At 34.4% G+C, this 23,228-nt stretch overlaps 4 protein-coding genes across 11 annotated transcripts; 1 reads left to right on the forward strand and 3 right to left on the reverse strand.

The window, feature by feature from the left end:
* Nucleotides 1-694: 694 nt before the first annotated feature.
* LOC115721343 (cyclin-L1-1) lies at nucleotides 695-3,598 on the reverse strand. The gene is made up of 8 exons (XM_030650618.2): nucleotides 3,255-3,598; nucleotides 3,093-3,174; nucleotides 2,507-2,647; nucleotides 2,186-2,355; nucleotides 1,672-1,945; nucleotides 1,137-1,476; nucleotides 966-1,007; nucleotides 695-876 (listed from the first exon to the last, which is right to left on the reverse strand). The coding sequence occupies exons 1-8, from the start codon at nucleotides 3,404-3,406 to the stop codon at nucleotides 833-835; spliced, it is 1,245 nt and encodes a 414-aa protein (XP_030506478.2). The 5' UTR covers nucleotides 3,407-3,598; the 3' UTR covers nucleotides 695-832.
* Nucleotides 3,599-8,968: 5,370 nt separating this feature from the next.
* On the reverse strand, nucleotides 8,969-15,617 carry LOC115721345 (succinate dehydrogenase subunit 7B, mitochondrial-like). Of its 7 annotated transcripts, XM_061108838.1 has the most exons (4): nucleotides 15,461-15,617; nucleotides 9,771-9,852; nucleotides 9,617-9,667; nucleotides 8,969-9,501 (listed from the first exon to the last, which is right to left on the reverse strand). In XM_061108838.1, the coding sequence occupies exons 2-4, from the start codon at nucleotides 9,771-9,773 to the stop codon at nucleotides 9,127-9,129; spliced, it is 429 nt and encodes a 142-aa protein (XP_060964821.1). In that variant the 5' UTR covers nucleotides 9,774-9,852; nucleotides 15,461-15,617; the 3' UTR covers nucleotides 8,969-9,126. The 7 variants fall into 7 exon arrangements, with proteins under 7 accessions (XP_060964821.1, XP_060964820.1, XP_030506480.2 ...); XM_061108837.1 differs by lacking the exons at nucleotides 8,969-9,501; nucleotides 9,617-9,667; nucleotides 9,771-9,852 and adding an exon at nucleotides 10,901-13,761 and having other exon boundaries at nucleotides 15,461-15,602; XM_030650620.2 differs by lacking the exons at nucleotides 8,969-9,501; nucleotides 9,617-9,667; nucleotides 9,771-9,852 and adding an exon at nucleotides 10,901-13,770 and having other exon boundaries at nucleotides 15,461-15,602.
* Nucleotides 15,618-16,069: 452 nt separating this feature from the next.
* On the forward strand, nucleotides 16,070-18,863 carry LOC115718994 (protein RTF1 homolog). Of its 2 annotated transcripts, none has more exons than XM_030647828.2 (2): nucleotides 16,070-16,321; nucleotides 16,742-18,863. In XM_030647828.2, the coding sequence occupies exon 2, from the start codon at nucleotides 16,800-16,802 to the stop codon at nucleotides 18,621-18,623; it is 1,824 nt and encodes a 607-aa protein (XP_030503688.2). In that variant the 5' UTR covers nucleotides 16,070-16,321; nucleotides 16,742-16,799; the 3' UTR covers nucleotides 18,624-18,863. The 2 variants fall into 2 exon arrangements, with proteins under 2 accessions (XP_030503688.2, XP_030503687.2); XM_030647827.2 differs by having other exon boundaries at nucleotides 16,070-16,523; nucleotides 16,742-18,806.
* LOC115718993 (alkaline/neutral invertase A, mitochondrial) lies at nucleotides 18,860-22,878 on the reverse strand. Its single transcript, XM_030647826.2, has 6 exons — nucleotides 21,756-22,878; nucleotides 21,495-21,654; nucleotides 21,060-21,271; nucleotides 20,091-20,584; nucleotides 19,946-19,994; nucleotides 18,860-19,626 (listed from the first exon to the last, which is right to left on the reverse strand). The coding sequence occupies exons 1-6, from the start codon at nucleotides 22,539-22,541 to the stop codon at nucleotides 19,300-19,302; spliced, it is 2,028 nt and encodes a 675-aa protein (XP_030503686.2). The 5' UTR covers nucleotides 22,542-22,878; the 3' UTR covers nucleotides 18,860-19,299.
* Between the last annotated feature and the right edge of the window lie 350 nt (nucleotides 22,879-23,228).

Here is a 23,228-nt window from a genome sequence, read left to right on the forward strand (position 1 = left end):
GTGATATAATAAACTTATTGTGAATATTATTATTTTGTTTATTAAATTAATATGTTTAATTAATAGAAAATAAAATAAACACATATATACATACAAAATATTTTATATTATTGGTATGTTTATTATAATTGTAAACATAAAAGTAGACATAGCTAATATCTATGCTATACTAAAATAAATATATATTTTTTTTCTATTGTTTCTATATGTTGATTATTTTCTAAGGGAAATTTGATTTTCTATACTTAGAAAATCAAAATTTTTTTTCCCTAAACCAAAAATTTAAAACCTAAAAAAACTATTCCTTTTTTTTCAAAACCCCAAAAATACCCCCCTCACAATATTCTCTCTCTCTGCATCATCTCTCTCTCCCTCTATCTCACCCCAACCGCCCACCCTCACCCGAACCACCCTCACCCACCCACGTCAACCCCAACGCCGATCACCACCCTCACCCCCGTCGACCACGACCCCAACCCCTCCGACCCCAACCCCAACCCGAAAGAGCAACCCCAGTCGGACCCCGTCTGAAACTTTTTTTTTTTTTTTTCCTGCGATTTGAGAGAGGGAAGAAGACAGAGGTCCGATGGTCGGACCTTGGGGGTCCGATGGGTCCGACCGTCTTTTAAATTTTTTTTTTTTTTCTGCGATTTTGGAGAGAGAGGAAGAAAGAGGTCCGATGGTCGGACCTTCGGGTCCGATGGGTCCGATGGTCGCTAACCAGGTGCTTGGCTACATCGCTCTTGATTATTCAAGGAACATAATAGTCTGTATATGAAAGGAATAAACACCAGAACATGCCATACAAGCTTTGAAAACTGGTTCAAGCATATTAATGGTGTCTATATCGATCCTTCTCTCTTGAGGGATAAGAACCTGTAATAACCGAAAGCTTTTTAGGGAATGTACAAACTAACTCAAAGAAGAATTCATGTAGGTATGACACCTAAGTAAAATATATATACCTCTTGATGAGTGATGTCTTGATTTATCTGAAGGCCCTCCACCTGAATTCAGACACCATTAAAAATCTTAGTTTAATGTATTTTGCTCAAGACAAATGCTGAAAAGGAAATTAAATTGTTGAATATTTGGCGTGAAGTTTACCGAAATTTGAAACTTGTTAGATAAATTACCTGAAGCTCTATCCTTGGAACGATGGCGTCGTTCCCTAGCCTTATCTCTGTCCCTTTCGGGCTCCTCTCTATCTCTTTCTCGGTCAGAATCCCTGCCCCTATCACGATCCCGAGACCTTATCCTATCCCTCTCTCTTTCCCTATCTCTTTCTCTTTCCTTGCTCCTATCTCCACTGACATCTGTTCTACGCTCGGGCTTGGATTTGTGCATCAATTCCTCTCCTGTCTCTCCTTCAGCAGTCACATTCTTATTCGAGTCTGTTATCTTGTCACTGGATACTGATGGAGGAGCCTTGGAGACAGTATCACCATCAACTGATGGACTACTCTTTGGAACAACCTATAGAAGAGAAAGGAAAATATATGTTATTTTTTGTAAATTCAAGACACAAATTTATAGATAAAACAGTACTATGAGAGAATATTTAATTACACAGTGGACACCATCAAATCATGGCAATGCAGTTAAGGAACAGATTGTCTAATGAAACAGTATATTGAGAATCAACATACCGAGAAAGTTAAAGAGAATTACCTTCGGAAGAGGCTGAGAATGAGAATCCCATGACTTGTTAGAAAATGTAAATGAATCACCATCCTTGCACACTGGTAAGTACTGTGCCTTGGGAAGGCTGTAGAGGTGAGCAAGAACCTTGCAAACTTCATCAATCCCTGATTTTTCTGCATCAAATGCCTTCCACCATGGTGGATTCTCAGGAAGGGACACTTGAAACCTACGAGCAGCCGCATATACTACCCCACAAGCTACTACCTCGCTCTTAAATCGAACGCATAAGGTAGTACGTAAGCTGCCATTAAAAAGTGAGATGAGCTATTGTCATGATAGAGAGTGTAATAGTAAAACGCCACAAACCATAGGAGCATCAAAATAAATAAACAGAAGAACAAATGCACAGCAAAGGCCTGAGTGTTAGATCTAATGTTATCAATAACAAAATTTAAAATACTTCATATTCAGAAACCTCATATCCAATCATTAAATTTTATTCCTATCAAATATTTACATCTACAGAAAACTTTTTGCATACCTGTCATTTGCCAGATTCCATGCTTCTTGTGTCAACTCTGGAGGTGTTTCAAGCGTAGCTAGGTAATTTGATATGAACTTATGAGGATGTTCAACATGGCAAATGAAGCCCATCTCTTTCAAGATATGTCTTTCTGTTCTACTCAGCTCCATCTTTAAATCGGAGTATTTCTGGCAAAAAAAAGTGAAACAACTTTACAGGGAGGACATAAAGTATATATTGATATGCATATATTCACCCTTGAAGACCATAGAAACAATAACCTTTTTTCATAATTTCCAGTAAAATAAAACCAATAAACTAACTGTATAAGATTCATACCTTAGAAAAAGGGTCCAAATGCTCTATGGGTAAATTCTCCCTCCTACATTCCATTCTGTGGAAAACAATTATAACCTGTCTGGCTTTTCTTGGGCACTCCTCTAGTTTTGCAGCAAGCCACACACAACTAGCTGCAACTTTCTGCAGAAAATCAAAACAACAACAGACATTTACTCTATTAAATATTGGCTATCCGACTGTGTGTTTTGTAAAATAAGTCATTATGAAATTTTTTATTAGTAAAACAACTTCCTTAAAAATTTTATTAGCAAAATAACAATGTTCAATCCACAAGCGACCATAATGTAAATTTAATGTGGTTATTTTGCTAATTTTACATTTTCATATTGTTAGTTTGACAAATTTCACTATAGCACTGGTAAGTGGCAATTCACAACTCAAAAACAACACGAAATTAAAAGGTTTGACCAAACATAAAATTCTTGTGAAGAAAGGAATACTTTTGAATTTGGACATTAAGCACTCAATTAACCTAATATGAGATTCCCCAAAGTTCAAATTCAAAAAATTAACAATTTTATATACGAATTAAGAAATTAAAGGTGGACAAATTAGAGAAACAAACCTTGACATTGAAGCGAGCAAAAGACTTCTTGCAATAAAAACGATGGAACAAAACCTGGGCAGTCGCCATTACAGCTTGGGGCCTGAAATAATTATAATTGCAGTAAGAAAAAAATCAAAAGCATAACCTAGTTAAGGAAAATAGAAGAGAAAAAGAGCATACAATCGCAGCAAAATGCCGCTTTCTTGAATGAGATCGCAGCCATAGATTCTGAGAGTAGTTTCGGTGGGTTCATCTATATTATCTTTTCTGGATGGAGAATTCTGGAGTTGATCATGGGTGAGATAGAAGGTATCGATCGCAGTATAAATCATCTTCAGCTACACAATTTAAACCCTAATAATCAATCAATACAATACGGACAGACAAAGAACTCTGTATTTGAGATTTGAGGAATAGGAAGAAGAAAATTAAAGAGCATGTTTTTTATTTACTATGCAGGTTTCATTTGTGCAGTAATGTTATGATGATACTTAGGAATAGGATGATTACTTTGTTTGGTTGATAGAAATGGAATGTCATAATTTTTTTTTTTTACATTAATGATTTTTAAAAGAAAATACTAATAATTTAATATATTTTTTTCTTTTTAAATGTTCAAAATAATTTTTATTTATTATTTTTCATATAATTTTATAAAAAAAATTAACAATAATAAATAATTATAAAGAGTAAATATACATATATATATGGAAGAGGTTTAATGGTTACATTTTTATTGTAACCATGGTTACATTTTTTTAAGCCATTCGATTACTATTAAATAGTTGTGATTAATTTGGAAATTAAATAAAAATAAATAATAAATAACTTGTAACCTCAAAGTAACCTAATCATTTATTTCCTTATAAAACTTTAATTAAGATTAATTATACTTTAAAATTAAATTATTATAATTATTAATTAATTTTTTGCAATTTATTACTATATAAGGGATCTTTTAGCAATTTATTTTTTTATACTTAAATTATAAAAAATTAAATTATTTAAAATTTTATAGCAAAATTTTTTATAATTTAAAATTATACACATATAATTTCATAATTTAAATTTTATTATACTTGTAATCTTAATTTTAAAAAATGAAATAAGTTGAAGGATTTTTTATAAAAAAAATGGCTGCACTTGTTATCGATTGATTAGCTTAAGGCCTCATACTTAGTTCATATAATTGTAACAAAATAATTAAATATCATTTAAAAATAATTAATTATTTGAAAATTTATTATAAGAAGAGAATTTTAATTTGTGTCAAAAGAAGTTTAATTTTTGTAAAAAAAATAAATTTTATTGTAAATATTATAATTAAATGGCTTAATTATTAAAATAATTCAAGTAAGGATTTAAATATAAATATTAACTGCTAAAAGAGGTCTTGTTAATTAAATATTTAATTAATTATTTTAAGAAAATAGTTAATTATAATTAAATAATTCTAAAAAAGGAATGTCTATTTAATTAATTATTTTAAGAAAATAGTTAATTATAATTAATTAAATCTAAAAAAGGAAAGTCTACCTATTAGTAACCTGCTATTACAGGTTAAAGAAAAATGTAACCGTATGGTTACAATAAAAATGTAACCATTGAATAGTCACCCATATATATATACTAGTAAAAAGCTACGTGCGAGGCACGTATACTAAATTTTATGCTAATTTTTTCTATGTTAGTTGAAAGTGATACAATTAAAAATTAAAGAAAAAATATTATTAGTTATTAGGTGAGATTATTATTATGTGTATAGGAAGAAAATCACAAATTAATTAATCTTATAATCTTAATTTTAATCAAATAAAGTTCTAGATATATGAACAATAAATAACGTAAAAATCAAAAATAATTATTTGAATAAAGAATTCAATATACACAGTTATATATATGAATCTCATTAATCAAAAATAATTATTCAATATATGAACAATAATTTGTCACGCTATATGTTTCCCAATAAAGAAATCCACCTCCTCATAGTCAAAAATAAATAATATATGTAATACGGATCTTTGTAATAGAGTACCTAAAAGAAACAAAACTTTAGTTACCATAATCTGAAAAGGTTTAAGTGAACTAAATAATAATTAAGAAGATCTAAATTACAAAATGAAAATAATATGTCTATATGAGTATGATTTTTTTGCTATATGAGCATGATTGATCTAAGAGAAAATAGATAAACCTATATAAACATATAAATATACTTAATATTAATTTTGACAAAGAAATAATTCAATTATAAACAATTCTAAATATCAGCTTGACAATTTCAACACACTAATTACTCATTAAATAACCATAATGTATACATCATGATAATTTTATTTTATTTGATATCAAATGATAGAGATTATTGAGGTTTTCAGCCATGGAAAACACACTATGATAAAAAAGTAATGCTCATTAATTGTATATTTCAAAGAAATCCAAATTTCTATGAATGTCCCTAATAAGATATAAACAATAAAGTTGTAAATTAAAAAAAAAATAGAAAAATTTCAGTTAATATAAGAAATTGAACAAATTGAAGATTTATACAATACTGGAATTTGAACTCTTGGAGGCTATTAGCGAAGGGGCGAAACTCGTTAGATCCCCTAGTAGAACATTACCTTAATGGTCTGAACACAAAAATTGTAGAAATCAAAATATGAATAAATTAGCATCATCAACAAAAAAAAAATTAAAAGGAAAAGACTTAATAATTACTTTACAAATAATTATTAATTGAATTATTATATTTACTACGATACAAACATACTATATGATGGTGATCGAAACCTACAAGTAAATCAGTGATCATTCATTCTCATCTAAACCATACTTAATATATATATTATATGAACACCCTACTGATCTAATACAATTAGTCTTATTTTCAATCAGGAAGGCCAGCCGGTTAAAGTTAAACACACATGCTTGAAGAAAAGCTGGGTCTAACAATTTTAACATATGCCAGGCATGTTATTCCAATAACAAGAGTCCAAACTCCGTTCACGTTTACCGGTGTTCCGCACTGGAACAGACGAAGAGTCCTGCTCCAACACCACGTCATCTTCATCAACCCCCCTTGTAAAGCTACTTGTTACGCTCGATTTTTCCAACTTATTATTACAATTAATGGTTTCGGTCACCAGATCCACCGTACCAATCTAGAACCGGCATCGATGTCGAAAAGTTGTTGAGCAAGCTGATTAGGTCATCATCCATGGAGTTCACATCCACTGGCTCCTCTTTTTGTTCTATCCTTGTACAAAACTAAATATTAATTATAATAATAATAATTATTATTATATAAAGGAAAAAAAAAACCTAATCAATCGATTAACACTACGTAGTCGTTACTAAATTACACAAAAATCAAATATGTTGAATTGTACACTAATTAAATTTGATCAATCAATCTTATTGATATATTTTTTTTATAACTTACCAACTGATGAAAAGGGACATAGTTGGGCTTGGGCTGGTGGAATTGGGATGAAAACGACGAAGATGACGAAGAGGAATGCCTTTAAGAGTTGTCGTTTTGGTAGTGTCGGATGTCATGCGGGTAGAGTGGAAGTCCAACTATTTTTGGTTGGATTTAATAGAATTTATTTTATTTTATTTTATTATATATAAATAAAAAGCAACACATGAATTTCTCATAAACCATTTTATTTTTAATAATAAACTATCTTATTTTTAATATAAATAAAAGATCACCCATAAATTTCTTAAAAACCAAGAATTCTGTTATATAGGTACACTTATATGGAACTAGAAGAAAGTTACGTGCGAGGCACGTACAGTTAATTTTATGCTAGGTAGGTGGTTTTTACTTTATTTAAAAATTATACAATAAATAATTAAAGAAAAAATTTATTATTATTGTTTGAGATTATTTTTACATATATTAAATTAATCTAAATAATAGTGTTACAAATTAAAAGTAAATTGAATGCAATATATTAATGTTTAAAAAAACTTGATAATTTAACCGCAAATTATTCTTAAACTAATCTAAAAATAAACTAAAAATTAATATTCATATAATAAATCGAACACAATTTAATGAGTTTGTTATTGCTAAGTAATTGACACTGTAATCCTTGATGTTATAAAGATAAATATACAATAACTACGATCCATCACACCCAAGAAAAAATGAATTAACTATAACTATTTTCAAAGCACATTTGCTTTTGTTTTTACTTAATAAAATATACCAATAATTACGATCATTAAACTAAGGAAGAGCAGCACCGAATTAATAAAATGCTTTAATACATATTCAAAGAATTTTTTCTGTACAAATGAACTACTTCCACTATTAGACCACATTAAAAGGTAAACAATCAGAGCAAGTTGTGAAAGTGAAACTGGTTCACATCCAATAGATGATATATTGCTCTGGCATAAAGCTATCAAAAGATAGATGAATGATACATTGGGGAAGATCAAGAGGATGTATGTTTCTAGTGATTTTTCTAGTCGACCAGCTTTCGATGAAAGGCTCAATTTTATAGCTGAAATTTGCATCTCTCACAGATATTCTTTTATTAGTATATAAATGCTAAAGACCAAGGATTGTTGGAGTAGAATTTCTTCCATAAATTTGGTTCTGGTAGTTTGTAAGTATTGCATATTTGGTTGCCACATTGCTAAAGAAAAAAGTCTTGTATCCAAAAAAATATATGGTGAAACTTCAATTTTCCATCATCATAGTGAAGTAAAGAGTAAATTCAGTGAGTTTTGTGATTTGATTGAAAGTGGTGGAGGAATCACTTCTACTTCAGCTGAATTTCTTTCAAATTTATGCTCTTGTGTTGATCAAATAGCAGAAACGATAAACAAATATTTCATTCAAAAGGGATAATCTTAGCTCAGAAGATCGGAGCAACTATAAAGCCTCACTCACTAAACGAACAGCTGCTCTACCCAACTTTAACACTACTGTAATAGGGTAACTAAGCCAACGTGAATAACTTTCAATTTATCACTTCAATTTCATATCATCACACACATTTGACACAATCATAGAATGTAGTGTTTTACAGTTGAAAAAGTTAAGCATCTGTACTCAATTTCAAGTTTCTTTGAAACGGGAATGAAAGAGACTACCTGCGTGAAAGCGAGAAACAGTGGGATGCTCAAGTACAAAGTCGCAGAGGTCCACACTCCCAAATATATAAGCTCCTTTCTTGTATCTGAATCAAAAATTAAAATTCAGCTATGCACCATTAATGAACAACAGAAAAGTCCAATTCTTCCACGAATGAAAAGAAAAGGACTTACACATGGACTTGATTTGTCATAGAACCTTCCTTTAAGTATAAATTGTGGCCGGGAGGTTCACTCCAAGAGGGAATCGTGTACGGAATGACATGTTGATGGGACTCATTGCAACTCTGCTTGCCACCGAGTTCACCAGTTTTTGCAACTAATGCTACTGTACATTTAGTTCAAACTAAGTCTATGAGCTATTTTACAAAAGTTTTAAATGCTACTGTACATTTAGTTCAAACTATTGTTATTGTATTTCTTACACAAGTTTCATCATATTCTGCTCTCATAAAACTCTTTTCTAAGAATAATATAGTATACCATGCATTAGAATCCAGAGAGCAAGGGTTATATTAGCAGAATTGGGTAAAGTAGAAAATGCTTGGATGGGAGTGGAGCAGATCAAGACATGGAAGCGTCTTGACGATGACAATTTCAGCAAGATAGATGAGCAAATTCTATGGAGTAGCGATCATGGTCGAGATTAATTCGATTGGGAAACAGGAAAACTCGAAGCAAACCATGCCAGTATGCTGTACATACTTCCAATGCAGTTTTTTTTGTTTACACATCAACTTATAAATCCTGCTTGATATGATGATCATACAAAAGAAAAACAAAGCAGAAACCTTATTATTGTTCAATTAAATCAAATTCAACTTCAATCTTTACACAAAGTGCTTCAGCAAAATTAAATCAATCAACTCAACTAAAACATTAATTTAACAAATTTCAAAGTATAAAAAACCAAATCAATCTTGATTTCTTCTCACGAAGGCTTCGAATCCGTTTTGTAAAGCTTGTTATAATCCTCAAGTTCATCGTAATAAATATCCCATACGCATCGAACGCAGCCGCTTCCGCAACAATCCCCAGGCAACGGTTTTTCCGGCGGAGGAGGCGGCGGAGGTTTTTCTGATCCAGTAGCGGGAGGTTCGCCACCATCTTTACCGGCGACGACTGGGGGCTTTGATTGGAGCTGTTTGGCGGCTTTTTTGAGCGAATCGTCCGCCATGGATTCCTTCTGGGTGGAAATCGTAAGGAATCGGGTTTGGTGAAATTGCGTCAAAGAGACGATGGTTTTGTAAGTAGATCCGCCAACAACTCCCAATCTCATGGACGAGACTGTTTGGTGGTTTTCTGACTAAAATAAAAAAAAATAGAAATCAAACACAAAGAAAGTGAATTGGAAAGCAGAACTTCAATGTAGTAAAGATCAAGGAAATAAGCAGTTCAAAAATGGAAAACAGAATGCTTACTGAGATAATCTTCACATTCTTCACATTCCACTTGAATAACGCCAAAACAAACTGCGCTTGCCTAGTGAAGAATAATCACCTTAATTAAATATCTCACTATATTGTAAATAACTACTTATATTTTTTTTTCTAGTTTTGCAGCCAAAGCAGCTACCATATTCAAACGCCATCGTTTCACTTGAGATCAGCAGGACTTAGTGAGTGGTATCCCAGTTGTTATATCCATACAAAAATGCCTAAAATGGCCAGGCAATGCAGAACTTCAGTGAAGGTATCCAATTTTTGGACTTTGATATATGATGTTGTAACCACGCATTAAATTTCTTAGTAACTTTTTGGGGTCAGATTTATGCAGTGAGAAGGAGAAGGATATATGAAAGCTCAGAAACTTATGTACTATTGGAACCAGGAGAGGATGAGAAGTTTGTATCTGAAGAAGAATTGAGGATTAAGCTAAAGGGTTGGCTGGAAAAATGGCCAGGCGAGTCTCTGTTTGCTAATTGAGGTGATTGTTAATATCAGTTCAAATTCAAATATTTAATTTAGGATATTTATTATTATTTTATTATAGATAAATAATATTTTATTATTTTATTAAATAAAAATTAAAAGTCACCCATAAAATTCTCAAAAACTAAGAATTTCAGTTATATAGGTATACTTTATATAAAATAGATATAAGAATGTCAATCAGGTTGGTTCGAGCTCAACCCGACATTAACCCGATCCGACATGATATCTCTTTTACCATTCCTATAAATATACTTGTCACAACAAATAATTGCAAATTTGTTAATAATTTTTCAAGAATCAATAGTTCAAACAACAATAAAAGTTCTTTAACACATAATAGTATAATTCAAATATTGATTAAAAATTTGCATAGTATCTAGTTTATAATCCAAAATATGGCATATTATTATATTGCCAAAAGTTTCATCTAAAAGATGATATTAACCGACCAAAAGTTTCATAAAGTCACCCTAATAGTATTTTTCGAAATACCATCAACTATTAAATCCCACCTTACTTAAGCAAACCAAGAACGAATGCGAACTTGTATTTTTTTTAGAAAAAAAGAGTAAATTAAGGAGAGAAGGGAAAAATAGTTTTAGAGTGATTTTGAACCGTCACGTCACCGCCTCATACTTCTCCTTTATATAGATATATAGATTCTTTCCAAGGTATTTTTCTTTAACCATCATGTGTCTTGTCTTATGATAAGACCCGAGATCTTTCGCTCAAGAACACAACAAAACAGTAGCAATAATAGGAGTAGAACAATAGCAAAACAATAGAAAATGTGTATTGAAAGTAGGAGAAACTCAATTACAAAGTAAGGGAGCCCTTAGGCCCCTTTGAAGCAATTAGAGATTTACTCAAAACATTGCATACCACTCAATTCCCCTTAATATTCTATATATACTATTGAATTCCCTCCAAAACACTACCCTCAATACAAAGACTCAATTACCCTTTTATTTAATATATGTTAGAACACCACACTAATCCTAGGTCCTAACATTACCGGCCGCCCGAGTTTCACCTTGTCCTCAAGGTGATTGATGAATTCACTCAAATCTAGAGCCCTATGTTGTATGCGACCTCTGTCAAAGAACCAAGTTAGTAATGTGGTATTTTGACGTGTCCTTGATGCACCCTTGGTTGGCTGGAGTAGTGTTTGGCGCCCTCTATCAAAAACCCAATACTTGAATGGTACTAGTAAAGCACCAAGGTTAAACTTCTCATCCACCAAAGATATTGTATTTTTGCCTCCATTAACATGACCACCTTCACCATTTATGAGCAAAAAAGTCACTTTCAAGTGTTCTTTTCCATCTCTTGTCTCATGATTGTAAATGTAATATTTTGGGTAGGACATCCATAGTTGCACTCCTTTAGAAATAAAATGGCTTATTTCTTTGTTTAGTTGGGCCATGACCACAACTTGGTCAAAGCAATATAATCTTTGGAATGTCTGGGCTTAAGATGGAATAAAGAAAGGAGTTTGGTTCCCAAAACCCTCACTTACTAAACTAGACATAGGAAGAAAGTGGATGGGTTCCAATTTAATTAATTACAAGTGACCCATTGGGTTAATTTTTCTCTTGTGGGCCAAAGCTGAATTAAGTGTTAAGGAATTGGGCTTGGGCCTTACTTGGTAGGGTTTGGGTGAAAAGAAGCTCCTCCCCACCATCTTCTTCTTCAACCGTCCAGCTTGTGCGGCTGTCCAAGTCTTCACGCTCTGAATCTCCGGCGAAACCACCAGCGACCTCGTCTCTCTCCTCTCCGTCTCCGGCGAAGACCTCCGCGGTTGGTTCGGCTCCGTCCCCGCCAGCGACGTGATCGGCCATGGCACCACCAGCGACACCACCAACGATTCTTCTTCCTCCGCCGCTAGCACTAACCACGGTTCTTCTTTCTTCTCCGGCGTCGACTTCATCGGCGTTTTCTTCTTTGGCCGTGTGTCTTCTTCTCCTCCAACATTCTGATTCATCTCTAATGCCGTTCGTTGCTGTTGTGCGAGCGAACCCCATGGGCCAACTTCCAGATCCGGCACCGTCTCCCACAAGTCTTTCTGCTCAGACGACTCTACCAGCAGCCGCACCTCTTCCTTCCTCTTTTTAGGCGGCGAATCTCGTTGCTGATTTTTCTCTAGCCATTTATCTTCATCTCCATCGGAGATGATCTTCGCAACATCGAAAATCTCAGGTGATGCCGCCGAAGGCAGAGAGTCTTCATTTAGGAACTCCGATTGTATTGCTGCCTGCTGTTTGTGTTTGCTGAAACTGTCGAGTCTAGCAAAGGCTCGTTTGTGTTCCCGTATTGCCATTTCCATCTTTTTATCACATTCAATCTCCGTCTCTAGTGGTGAAGGAGATCCAGAAAGTAGATTCGGCGCGTAGCAGTTCCGTATTCCTTCTTGTTTGCGAACCCGGACAGATTGCACAGCTTGGTGGATCCACTCATTGAGTTCGTTGTCCTCCGATCCTGTTGTGACATGACTTCGGAGATCGCTGGAGAGGCGGAGTAGCCTTACTTGCCCAAGAAGTACTTGATCCAAAAGCGAAGCAAGGTCCTCCAGTGTATTAAATTCAGAGGGACGATCATAAGCCTCCGATCTCCACTGTTCCTCTAATTCCTCCATTCGAGTAGTCGGCCTCCACCGAAATCACTCGCTCTGATACCAATTGATAAGACCCAAGATCTTCCGCTCAAGAACACAACAAAACAGTAGCAATAATAGGAGTAGAACAATAGCAAAACAATAGAAAATGTGTATTGAAAGTAGGAGAAACTCAATAACAAAGTAAGGGAGCCCTTAGGCCCCTTTGAAGCAATTAGAGATTTACTCAAAACATTGCATACCACTCAATTCCCCTTAATATTCTATATATACTATTGAATTCCCTCCAAAACACTACCCTCAATACAAAGACTCAATTACCCTTTTATTTAATATATGTTAGAACACCACACTAATCCTAGGTCCTAACATCTTACTATCATTTTTTTTTGAAGAAGAACAAAGCATTTTGTTGCTTTCATTGACAAGTTTGAAGTGCACCACAACAACAAATCTTATTAAGAAAGAGGCTAGAAAACATAAATTCAAACCAAGTAAATGTAGCCATTTTTTCTGCATTTGAAAGTCAGAATATTCCTGCTATAGTTGCCTGAACTATTAAGGCCAAAGAGAGACACACATAAACTCATCATTATGCACTTCAATTTTCTGCATTTGCTTGTTTCCGAGCCTCTTCTCGCATCACTGCTCTAGTATATATTTCATAGCAACAGCCTGCTACAACAACTATAGTGAGTACATCTCCCACTCTCATAAGTCGCCTCACATTAGGCTTATGTGACTTGAATCGCTTTAAAGATGGGTCCTCAGCCAAGAGAGCTAGTTCGCGCTTTCCTGGTTCTACATGAAATTGGCGACGCGAGAGGGAAAGGGCATCGTTTCTTGCTCCCTGAAAGTGAGAGCGCAATTGAGAGGCAACAGTAGTTTTGTTGAGGATGAAAGCCATGATTGGTGAAGGGTAAAGGTGTAGGGCGAGCGAGAGAGAAAGAGAAGACCGATCAAGAGAGCCTCGAAGTACCGAAATCTCTATCAGATATTCCCACTTCAACTTCAACCCCTATGCTTACTATCATCATTACTTAGATAACACATAAACACTAAAATATACATGCACATATACAAACACATCAGCACAAAAACTTGAAAGTTTTTGTAATTATTTTTTATATCAAAACAAAGTATAAATAAAAAGGGAGCATGTAGATATAATATCCATAATAAAAAATAAAAGTGAGGTTAAATTGAAACTAAGATGCTATATTTGAGCACTTATAACTGCGTGAATTGAACAATTAGGAATAAATAATAACTCCATATTTAAGTTGGCAACTAATTTTACCTTATTAGAATAATAGCAAGTGCAAGTTTCTCAGAGACCATTACAACTCTGACATCAATCGGTGCTTCACTAGCATCAAATAGTACTTTGTCTCTATTTATATTTAATTTTATGAAATTCAATCTACACATGTTCATAAAACTAAATAGTAAGTGCAAGTTTGCAATGATGACCCGATTTTGAAGGCCTATAATGCTTTTTTTGGTTGGCCTTGTTGCAGGTATTTAGCTTAGGGATGTTGTCTAGTTTCTAAAGCAGTCTTGAAATAAAACATATGTTGATTTATAAAAAAAAAAACACAAGTTGTGAGAAGTGCTAACAGATAACAAATATCCACAAGCAAACAGCTACTAAATATAATTTACCTCTGGCTTCTTAAAGTTAGTATACCGCCATTTAAGAAGAATAGCAAGTGAAAAGTACTTTAAGGCCAATCTAAGAAATCATATTTGAATAACAGTTTATAAGCCCCTTAAAATTTTAATTGCTTATAGCCAAGTATAAATCGTAACCTTGTAACCAAATATACAAGGCAATAATAAAGCTATTGAATCAACTTTGGTCTCTATTTGTTAAACAACACAAAAACCTGTAGCATATGCTTTTATTCATTTCATTTTTTTGTTCTTTCTTTCTAATCTTTGTTATGAATTACTGTTGAATATTTATGTATATGAGGCTGCTGTATTATTGTGATGATGTGCATATTTAAAACCTTTATTAATTCATCATCATTGGTGCCATGAATACATATATATATGTGTGTGTGTATGAACAGTGAGCTCTCTTGATGAAAAGGAGTAACCAAAATCATGATTGTTATTTGACTAAACACATGGACTTCTATTTGTAAGATTTATATATATATGGAGTAACCAAAATCATGTAGACAAATAATTACGAGACATAATTAATTTCTGTAGCTGGTAAAAATATAATTTGATAGTAGATTAGTTATTTTAACTTATTGGTAATATGGGAAGTGGTAGCTCCACTACAGGGCCACTACTTTCTAAAGATTATATATTTTGGATAACAATACAAATCCATTGAAAGATGATAAATTTTTTGGTTCAAACTTCAAAAGCTCTGATACAATTTGAGAGGGTCTACGTCCCCAAGCAAACCAGCACAGGAAGCACCACACTTCCTAGCCCAATTGACCAAGATATGAGCTAAACTATTGTCTTTTCTCCACGCAATTCATGAAATTCATACAAACACAAATATATTCAACAAAACAAATCTCAGATTCAATTCAATAAACAAACATACCATCACAATTTAATGAAACAATCAACAAAAGCATCTCATCTAGAATCTTTCACTTCCCAAAACCCTCATCCCCAATTAAATCACACAACCAGAAAATGAGAGAGAGAGAGAGAGAGAGAGAGAGAGAGAGAGAGAGAGATACCTGATTTAGCAAGAATTGGTTGATGGAAGGAAGGAGATGAAGAGCAGAGGCGGGTAGACTTCACGATTGTTCTTCCTGTGTATCTTCGGTAAGCTTTCCTTAGAAATGAAACTCTTGTGTTATCAAGAGCTGAGGTGAGGTGGATATTACCTCAACGTTGAGCCCATAGTAAAATGAATTCGTTAAAATAATTAGATAAGACATCATTTTTTTTTGGTAAAATATTTACATTTTTACGTTCAAAAAATATTTTTTTATATTTTTACAGTTTTTTAAAAAATAACACAAAAACAATATAAAATTAACAGAAAACAACATAATAACATAAAAATAACATCAAAATAACAACAAAAAATAACATACATATAACAAAAAATTAACAACAAATGAACAAAATTTTAACATAAAAGACCGTATTTTATGTAAATAAAATGAAAAAAAAATCGTAAAAATATTTAAAATTCCGTGAAACCGTATTTTTGTTATTTTTTTTTTTGTTTTTGTGCATTTGTGAAATTAACTCAGAGTTAAGATGCAATACTAAACATGGGCTGGGCTTTAAATTCCTAATCCTGAGTTACCAAACAGCCCAGGGAATATAGGCCTAGAGTAAAGGGTAATATAGTATTGTGAGAAGAGAAAGACACACACGTTGTAAAATAAAAACAATCGGGTGCGAGAGCGAACAGGGGTTATACAATGCGGACGTGTGGTGGTATAAAAATAATCGAGTGAAAGCTGTACACATTCATAAGCAGCGCCACAAAGTACAAACTCCTCTCCTTCGCCACCCCCGCCTTCTTTTCTTTTCTTTTTCTCTCATTTTCTCGCACTTTCTTTCTTCATCACCCAAACACCCAGGTCACTTCCTCTTTTTCTTTTCATCTCCTACCTTTCCTTATACTGATGATGATGATAATAAATTAAACTTGTTACGGCAAAATTTTCATCCACCCATTATTTTTTAGCTTATTCTTTAAAACTTTCTCAGCAACCAAACAGGATTTTTTTCTCTCTCTTAAAGTTGGCTCCTTTTTGATCCTTTATTTCGTGTTTCTATCAGGTTTTTTCAGTTGTTCGTTGTTTTGTATGTCCATTTGGTTTTTCTGCACTCCTTCAAGTGCAGGCAGTGTTAAAGTTATTTGTGTTAAATTTTTGGCATTAACAATGGGCATTTGTTTCAGTATTTTCTGAACTTTTTCATTCTTTTATTCAGAAAGAGCTTGGTTTTAGGTCTTCTGCTCTGTGGGTTTTTAATCTGATTTTGTTTTTTTTTTTTAGGAGAGAGAGTTGGAGTCACCATTGTTGAGTTATAGCATTTGAGAAAAGGAGGAAGGCCATGGCAGACTTGGAAAACTTGCTACTGGAGGCAGCGGGAAGAACAACAGGAGCCATGAGAAACAGGCATGCAATTCCACCATCTAGAAGGATACCTGTGGATGATGATGGAAGTGATTCCATGGATGAAGAAGATTCAGATATTGATGCATCTGAATCTTCTTTGCAGAAAAGGAAGGAACCTACTCAAGGCAGTGAGAAAGGCAATGGCGAAATCAGTTCAGATGAAGGTGAAGAGTCTGATGCTGGGAGTGATCTTTACAGGAATGAGGAGGACAAGAAGAGGCTTGCAGAGATGACTGAGCTTGAAAGAGAGATGATTTTATCTGAAAGAGCAATTAAGAAAGATGACAAAAGTTTAAAGAAGAAATTGAGATTGAAGTTGCACATTCCAAGGTCAATGGTATCCAAAAAAGATACCTTACCTCCTACATTGTCATACAATTCACGTTCATCTGCAAGAACTGTTGATAGGACGGCTGCAGTGGATGGTGCTTTGAATCAGTTGAGAGTTAAACGTCTGAAACAGCAGGATTCAAAGGGTGTTGGAAGCTCAATTACAATTAAGAAGAAAGCTCCTATTTCAGAGGGTTTGAGTAGCTCCTCCTCTAGTGATGGGGAGAATCTAAGTGGTTCTGATAGTGAAGATGACAAAAGGGTTGACAGTGATGATGAGAGGGGATTTCCTGGTTCAGAGCCACCATCATATGATGATATAAAGGGCATTACCATTCAAAGGTCTAAGCTAGCAAAGTGGCTTATGGAACCTTTCTTTGAGGATTTGATTGTTGGTTGCTTTGTGAGAGTTGGGATTGGGAAGTCTACAACTGGACCTGTCTACAGGCTTTGCATGGTGCAGAGTGTTGATTCATCACACAAGAACTCAGAGTACAAGCTAGAGGGAAAAATTACACATAAATACTTGGTTTGTTTTTGGGGCAATGAAAGTTCTGCTACCAAATGGCAGATGGCAATGATTTCGGATTCTCCTCCAAGTGAAGAGGAGTTTGAGCACTGGGCTAGAGAAGTAAAACGCAGTGGAGGGCGGATGCTTCTAAAACGAGATGTGTTAGAAAAGATGGACGCCATACAAAATGCTCACTCTTTTGTGTACTCAGCAACTACTGTGAAGCAAATGTTGCAGGAGAAGAAACATGCCTCATCAAGGCCATTAAATGTTGCTGTTGAAAAGGATCGACTTAGGAATCGGTTGGAAGTTGCTGAAAGTAAATCTGATTGGGTGGAAGCTGAGAAGATCAAGAACAGGCTCCAAGAACTAGAAGCATCAAGGCAAGCTGGAGTTAAAGATGTCAAAGCTATTAGACTATCTGAGATGAACAAGAAAAACAGGGCTGAAAATTTCAAAAATGCCTCAGAATTGAGGCCAGCAGGTACTAGTTTGAAAGCTGGGGATGCTGGATATGATCCCTTTTCAAGGAGATGGACCAGATCAAGAAATTACTATGTTGCCAAGGCTGATGTTGTGGAGGAAGTAACTAACAAAGAGAACCAAGTAACAAAAGAAATTGGCATTGAAGCTACAACAGCAGCATTAGAAGCTGCAGCTGATGCTGGAAAATTGATTGATACTATTGCTCCAATTGATCAAGGGACAAACTCAAACATGTTGCACAACTTTGATCTGTCAATATCCTTGACGATGCTTCAGAAGTTCGGCGGACCTAAGGGCGCTCAGCTTGGATACTTAGCAAGAAAACAGAAGATAGAAGCAACAGTTGGATGCAGAATCCCAGAGAATGATGGGAAGGGGCATCCTCTAACTTTGACAGTCAGTGACTACAAGATAAGACGAGGGCTCCTCTAAACATGATGGTGCTTCGGCCAAGTAAGGTGATGGTTTTGGTTTTAGGCTTTTAGCATGAAGAAGTTGAGGCCATCTCAACTCAGTAATAGTTTTGTTTTCATTTTTTTTAGAACAGTTCTGTATTCTCCAAGATCAGCTAGCACCACATTTTCATAACAATGATGCTTAAGCATTTACATGAAATAATAGTCAGGGCTATATTATGGATTAACAATCAATCAACATTGAACAGAAAATAAAGCAAATAACTATTAATAAATATGTGTTACTATTAATAAACAATCTATGTACAAATCTTACACCACCAAGTCCAGGTGCACAATTCAGTACATTCAAAGTGAAACTGAGTATTACTACCAACACTTTACTGCAATTGGATCAACTAGAATTTTGATCGAATCGCCAAAGGATTTATTCTAGTACAAAATGTGTATCAGAAGTATAATTATTTGAAAATGTTAAAAATTGTTCTTTAGCAAATCTTTTTTATACCCTACACTCGAATGTGTGGCGGCTGTACAGTAAAGACATTCTACCCTTAAAAAGTAGAAGAATGTCATATATGGCACCATTGTTGCTACTACCCATGGTTGTGTGAGAAGTCTCCACCAGCCAAATCTGCAGAGATGGTGCCCAAAGAAGAAAAAAAGCATTGCCCTTTAAAGAATTAGTGTCACTAAACAAGAATCTGAGACCTAGCAGCAACCCTGGAGCACTTCTTCCTTCCAGTCTTGCCAAGTCCACAAACACAAATCTCGAGAAGCTCATAATCTTCTTCCCAGAATAATAAGGATGCCATCTCTGGATTATCAAGGAGCATTTTAGATGTAAGGTACCCAGCAATGGTCCATGTTTGGTAAAGTCGGGATTGCTTTCCGATAAATTTCCCTGTTCTGGTGTCATAATATTCAGGCCAATGGTCAACTAAAAGCCTCTTCTCAGCCAAAGCAACTGCTTTTCGAGCTAGATCTAATTTTCGCATCTTGATACAAGCCAGTGTGAACTGCAAACATAAAAAAGTTATGGTGAGATTATGGCTTTGCTAAACACAAAATAACAACCTTTCTGTTCCCGCAAGGTCTCTATCTCTAAAGCAAAAACAAACTATGGATGCAAGACCTTTTGTTCTCACAAATTAAAAAACCAACAAAGGCAAATGGTTACATAAGCTGTTCATGATCAATATCCAGCTAGAGGAAGTTAAAAACCAATGGATTGAGTAATACAAATCAATTGTGTATCAGGAAAAATTCATAAAGGTCCCAATTTCTAAATCCATCTACAAACAGAACTGGTGTAACAGAAACAAAATCCAGTCTTACCTGCCACAGAAGTGTTGGCCAAGACCCGCCATTGTGATATGACCAAGGGCTGTATGAGACGAGCATATGTTAGTGTAATGAACAAAAATCAAAGCACTGAAATCCTTTAGCTGTAACAAATATGGATATGATGCCGTAAGCTTACGTGTTCTTAGGGTCACTGCCAGTTATTATACGCCAGTCCTCAGACTCGAGGGCAGGATAACAAATCTTAAGGGGCATATGACACACAAGATCATCCCATTTGGCTTCAATTAGATTTAGTATAGCTTCATTCTGCCTAGGAGTACCCAAAGATGAAACAATGGACCAGAGATTGCCAAGGGTGAAAAACCTAAAATCCATATGAGCTGGTTGTAAATTGCCAATGAGATATCCACCTTCCTCTGGAATCCAATCCATTAGCCATGAAGGAATTTGTTCAGGGTAGATATTGAACTTATTGGTAGCATCCAAAGAGTACTCTTCTGTTTTGTACCGATATATCTCATTGATCTTTCTCATATCGACCCAATAATATTCTCTAATGTGGAATGACAGAGCACTTAGCCTGTTGTTGATGGCCCTCACCAAATTCTTGGATCCATCATTCACAGAAAGCATCTCACGGGAGCAGCGTAGAGCTGAGTAAAATAAGGCCTGAAAGAAGTCATCATAGAAAAAAGTAAGCCAAAATTCAGATAAACATCATTTAGAAAGATATGTTACTGTCCATTACAAAGGCATGATTAGTAATAGGAACAGGCAATGCAAAGGCACAGGTAAACATTGTAAAGGCAATTAAAGTATTAATTCAAAATCCATTGCCAATTACCCACCCTAAGCTCCTTATAGGATCTTCATAGAGCAATAAAAAAGGAATAATTAAATTAACTGTAAAATCATTGGAAAGAATAGAGCATTTAGTAATGTCTCAAACAGCTAAAAATGTGTTAGTTAGCAGCTCAAAGTGAAAGAAGTTACAACTATGAGAATAAAATCAGAATATTAAAAAGTGTGGAAAATTAACATTTGAAGAGAACAAGAACAAGAACTAAACCCACTTCAGTCCCCAGTAATGTCTAACACAAACTATCTGACCATTTGAAAAACAATTCATACAGAAGGAACTCACTTGGATTTCAAGTGGGTGACCATGAATACCCATGCGCCGGTCAATCATGCAGGACCCATCAGTGACCAACAGTGAAGGAAACATGTCAAAACCATCAGTTAAACACAAGTTCAAAATCATTTTTAACCCTGTTTGAACATCTACCCTTTCTTGTAAAGCATAGTCACCAGTGATTTTTCCATAAGCCCTCAATAGAATAATCCACCATAACCCTATAAGGACGTATCAAAACAGAAATAACAAGTCAAAACACATCCAAAATTACATGGTCAAGTATATGTTAAACAAAATACATTTTCAAAAAGGGCAATTTTAATCAGTACAAAATGACTATCCCATTACAAATTGCTGGGAAAACATGGTTTGCAAATCAGACAATGACAAAAAATAGTTTATTAGTATAGCACACATATACTAAAACTCGCATACACCAACCTGAATCTACAGGAGCAACACGACCAATTGCAGATTCACCAAAATCTGGATCAAGAACTTCTTCAAAATTATTGCCATCAAGAGGAACAGTTCTAACTTTGAAACTTGCAGGCATCAACCCCTGCCCTGGGCTATAGCAGTCAACTGTTTTTTCCCAACTCTACAGAAAGCCAAAAAAAAAACACTTAAAACATCAGAACAGGAGAAAAAAACCATGATTGATATAAGAAAGATAACAATATATTAGGCATTAAAAACTACCTGCAATTGCAAGGTATGGAGGAGAAAGTTCCTAACAATCTCTCCTTCTCCTTTGAGCAAGAAAGCAAGTGCAGAAGGAACAAAATCCCTAATAAAGACTTGGTCATAATTCAATGGCAGCTTGTCATTCGGATCATTTGCAGCCACAGTTCCCACAGGGCTCCCACAATATGTAACAACCGCATCCTTCAACAACTTCCATGCTTCCTTCTCAATTTGAGATTCCTCCCTCTTAGGACTTTCAACCTTGAGCTCCCCTTCATTCTCTACATTCAATTTTTCACCAACAACTTCTGCCCCAGAATCTTCTTCTCCTCCTCCAACAACATTCTCATCTTTATCAATTCTTTCAACACCTAAAGGTTTCACATTTACACCACCCTGAACATAAATCCTCTCAAAATTGGATTCATTAACACGGGTTTCGACCGATGTTGAGAAATCCCTAAACCTAGAAGATGAAGCATTAGCAATAACAGAAACAACCCTATTTCTCATCCCAACATCATTAGACCTTGATATAATAACCCCAGATTGGCCAAAACTCCAATTGGGTACCCGAAACTTTTTGCGGGCATCATCAACAATACGTCGAAAACCAGAAAAACTATGATAAGGACTGGTGTGAAATTGGGCTTTCCGCTCAAAATTAAGGCATAACTTGGCTGAATTTCCATTAACGCATTTTGCTGGCGGGAACCCGAAAATGGCGGAGTTTCGACAATTAAAAAGGATTCTACAAGTGGGTTTCATTGTTGAATGTCCAAGAAAACTGAGAGTACTCATAAAGAAGAATAAGAACAAAAATTACTCGATAAAATCGAATGGGGAAACGAGGTAATGGGTGCTACAACCATACATAAAAGCTATACAAAATTATTATGGAGGATTGTAATGAGAATTTGAATCTGTAGAAGAATTGAAAAGAGCAAGACCGTTAATCAATCTGAGATAATAGTTTATAAATAGAAAGAAATGTGCGTTGAGATTTTGGAAAAGCAAAGAAACAAACAATGGCTTCAAATAAAACGTTAGGCGCTCGCTGCCTTTTTCAATTGACGCGCAGAAGAAGAAAGGGTCAGTTTGGTAATTTCGTCTTTGGAAATTGACCCTCAAGTCCATCTAGAAAAAAAAAATAAAAAACATGAGATAATTAGAAGCTTATTACAACCTCTTTCTTAATTTTCTTTTTTTAAAATAAATAAAATTTTATTTAAAAAAAAATTAGCTTTGAGTACATAAAAAATTCTTCATTCATATTAGTTAACCATCTACCCTAAGTCTACATGCAGCTAATTCATGCATAGCTATATTGGTCGAATAATTTGTATGAATTAAGAACGTCTTAGGATTAGACAGTAAATTAAAAAAAAATACATCAAATAAAGAGCCTAAATCATTATAGAAAAAAATCTCTTAAAAAAACAGAAATTAAATCTAAATAATTAAGCTAAATGCTAAAAAAGAGGAAGT

Source organism: Cannabis sativa, chromosome 2 (assembly GCF_029168945.1).
Source record: "Cannabis sativa cultivar Pink pepper isolate KNU-18-1 chromosome 2, ASM2916894v1, whole genome shotgun sequence".
Taxonomy (NCBI): domain Eukaryota; kingdom Viridiplantae; phylum Streptophyta; class Magnoliopsida; order Rosales; family Cannabaceae; genus Cannabis; species Cannabis sativa.

Coding starts and splice junctions, on each gene's coding strand:
- LOC115721343 (XM_030650618.2), bottom strand. CDS start 3,406: ATGATTTATACTGCGATCGATACCTTCTATCTCACCCATGATCAACTC. Junction 1,477..1,671: donor ATTCTCAGCCTCTTCCGAAG/GTAATTCTCTTT, acceptor TCTCTTCTATAG/GTTGTTCCAAAGAGTAGTCC. Junction 877..965: donor AAGACATCACTCATCAAGAG/GTATATATATTT, acceptor CGGTTATTACAG/GTTCTTATCCCTCAAGAGAG.
- LOC115721345 (XM_061108837.1), bottom strand. CDS start 12,764: ATGGAGGAATTAGAGGAACAGTGGAGATCGGAGGCTTATGATCGTCCC.
- LOC115718994 (XM_030647828.2), top strand. CDS start 16,800: ATGGCAGACTTGGAAAACTTGCTACTGGAGGCAGCGGGAAGAACAACA.
- LOC115718993 (XM_030647826.2), bottom strand. CDS start 22,541: ATGAGTACTCTCAGTTTTCTTGGACATTCAACAATGAAACCCACTTGT. Junction 21,655..21,755: donor TCCATACCTTGCAATTGCAG/GTAGTTTTTAAT, acceptor GGCTTTCTGTAG/AGTTGGGAAAAAACAGTTGA. Junction 20,585..21,059: donor GTCACCCACTTGAAATCCAA/GTGAGTTCCTTC, acceptor GACTTCTTTCAG/GCCTTATTTTACTCAGCTCT.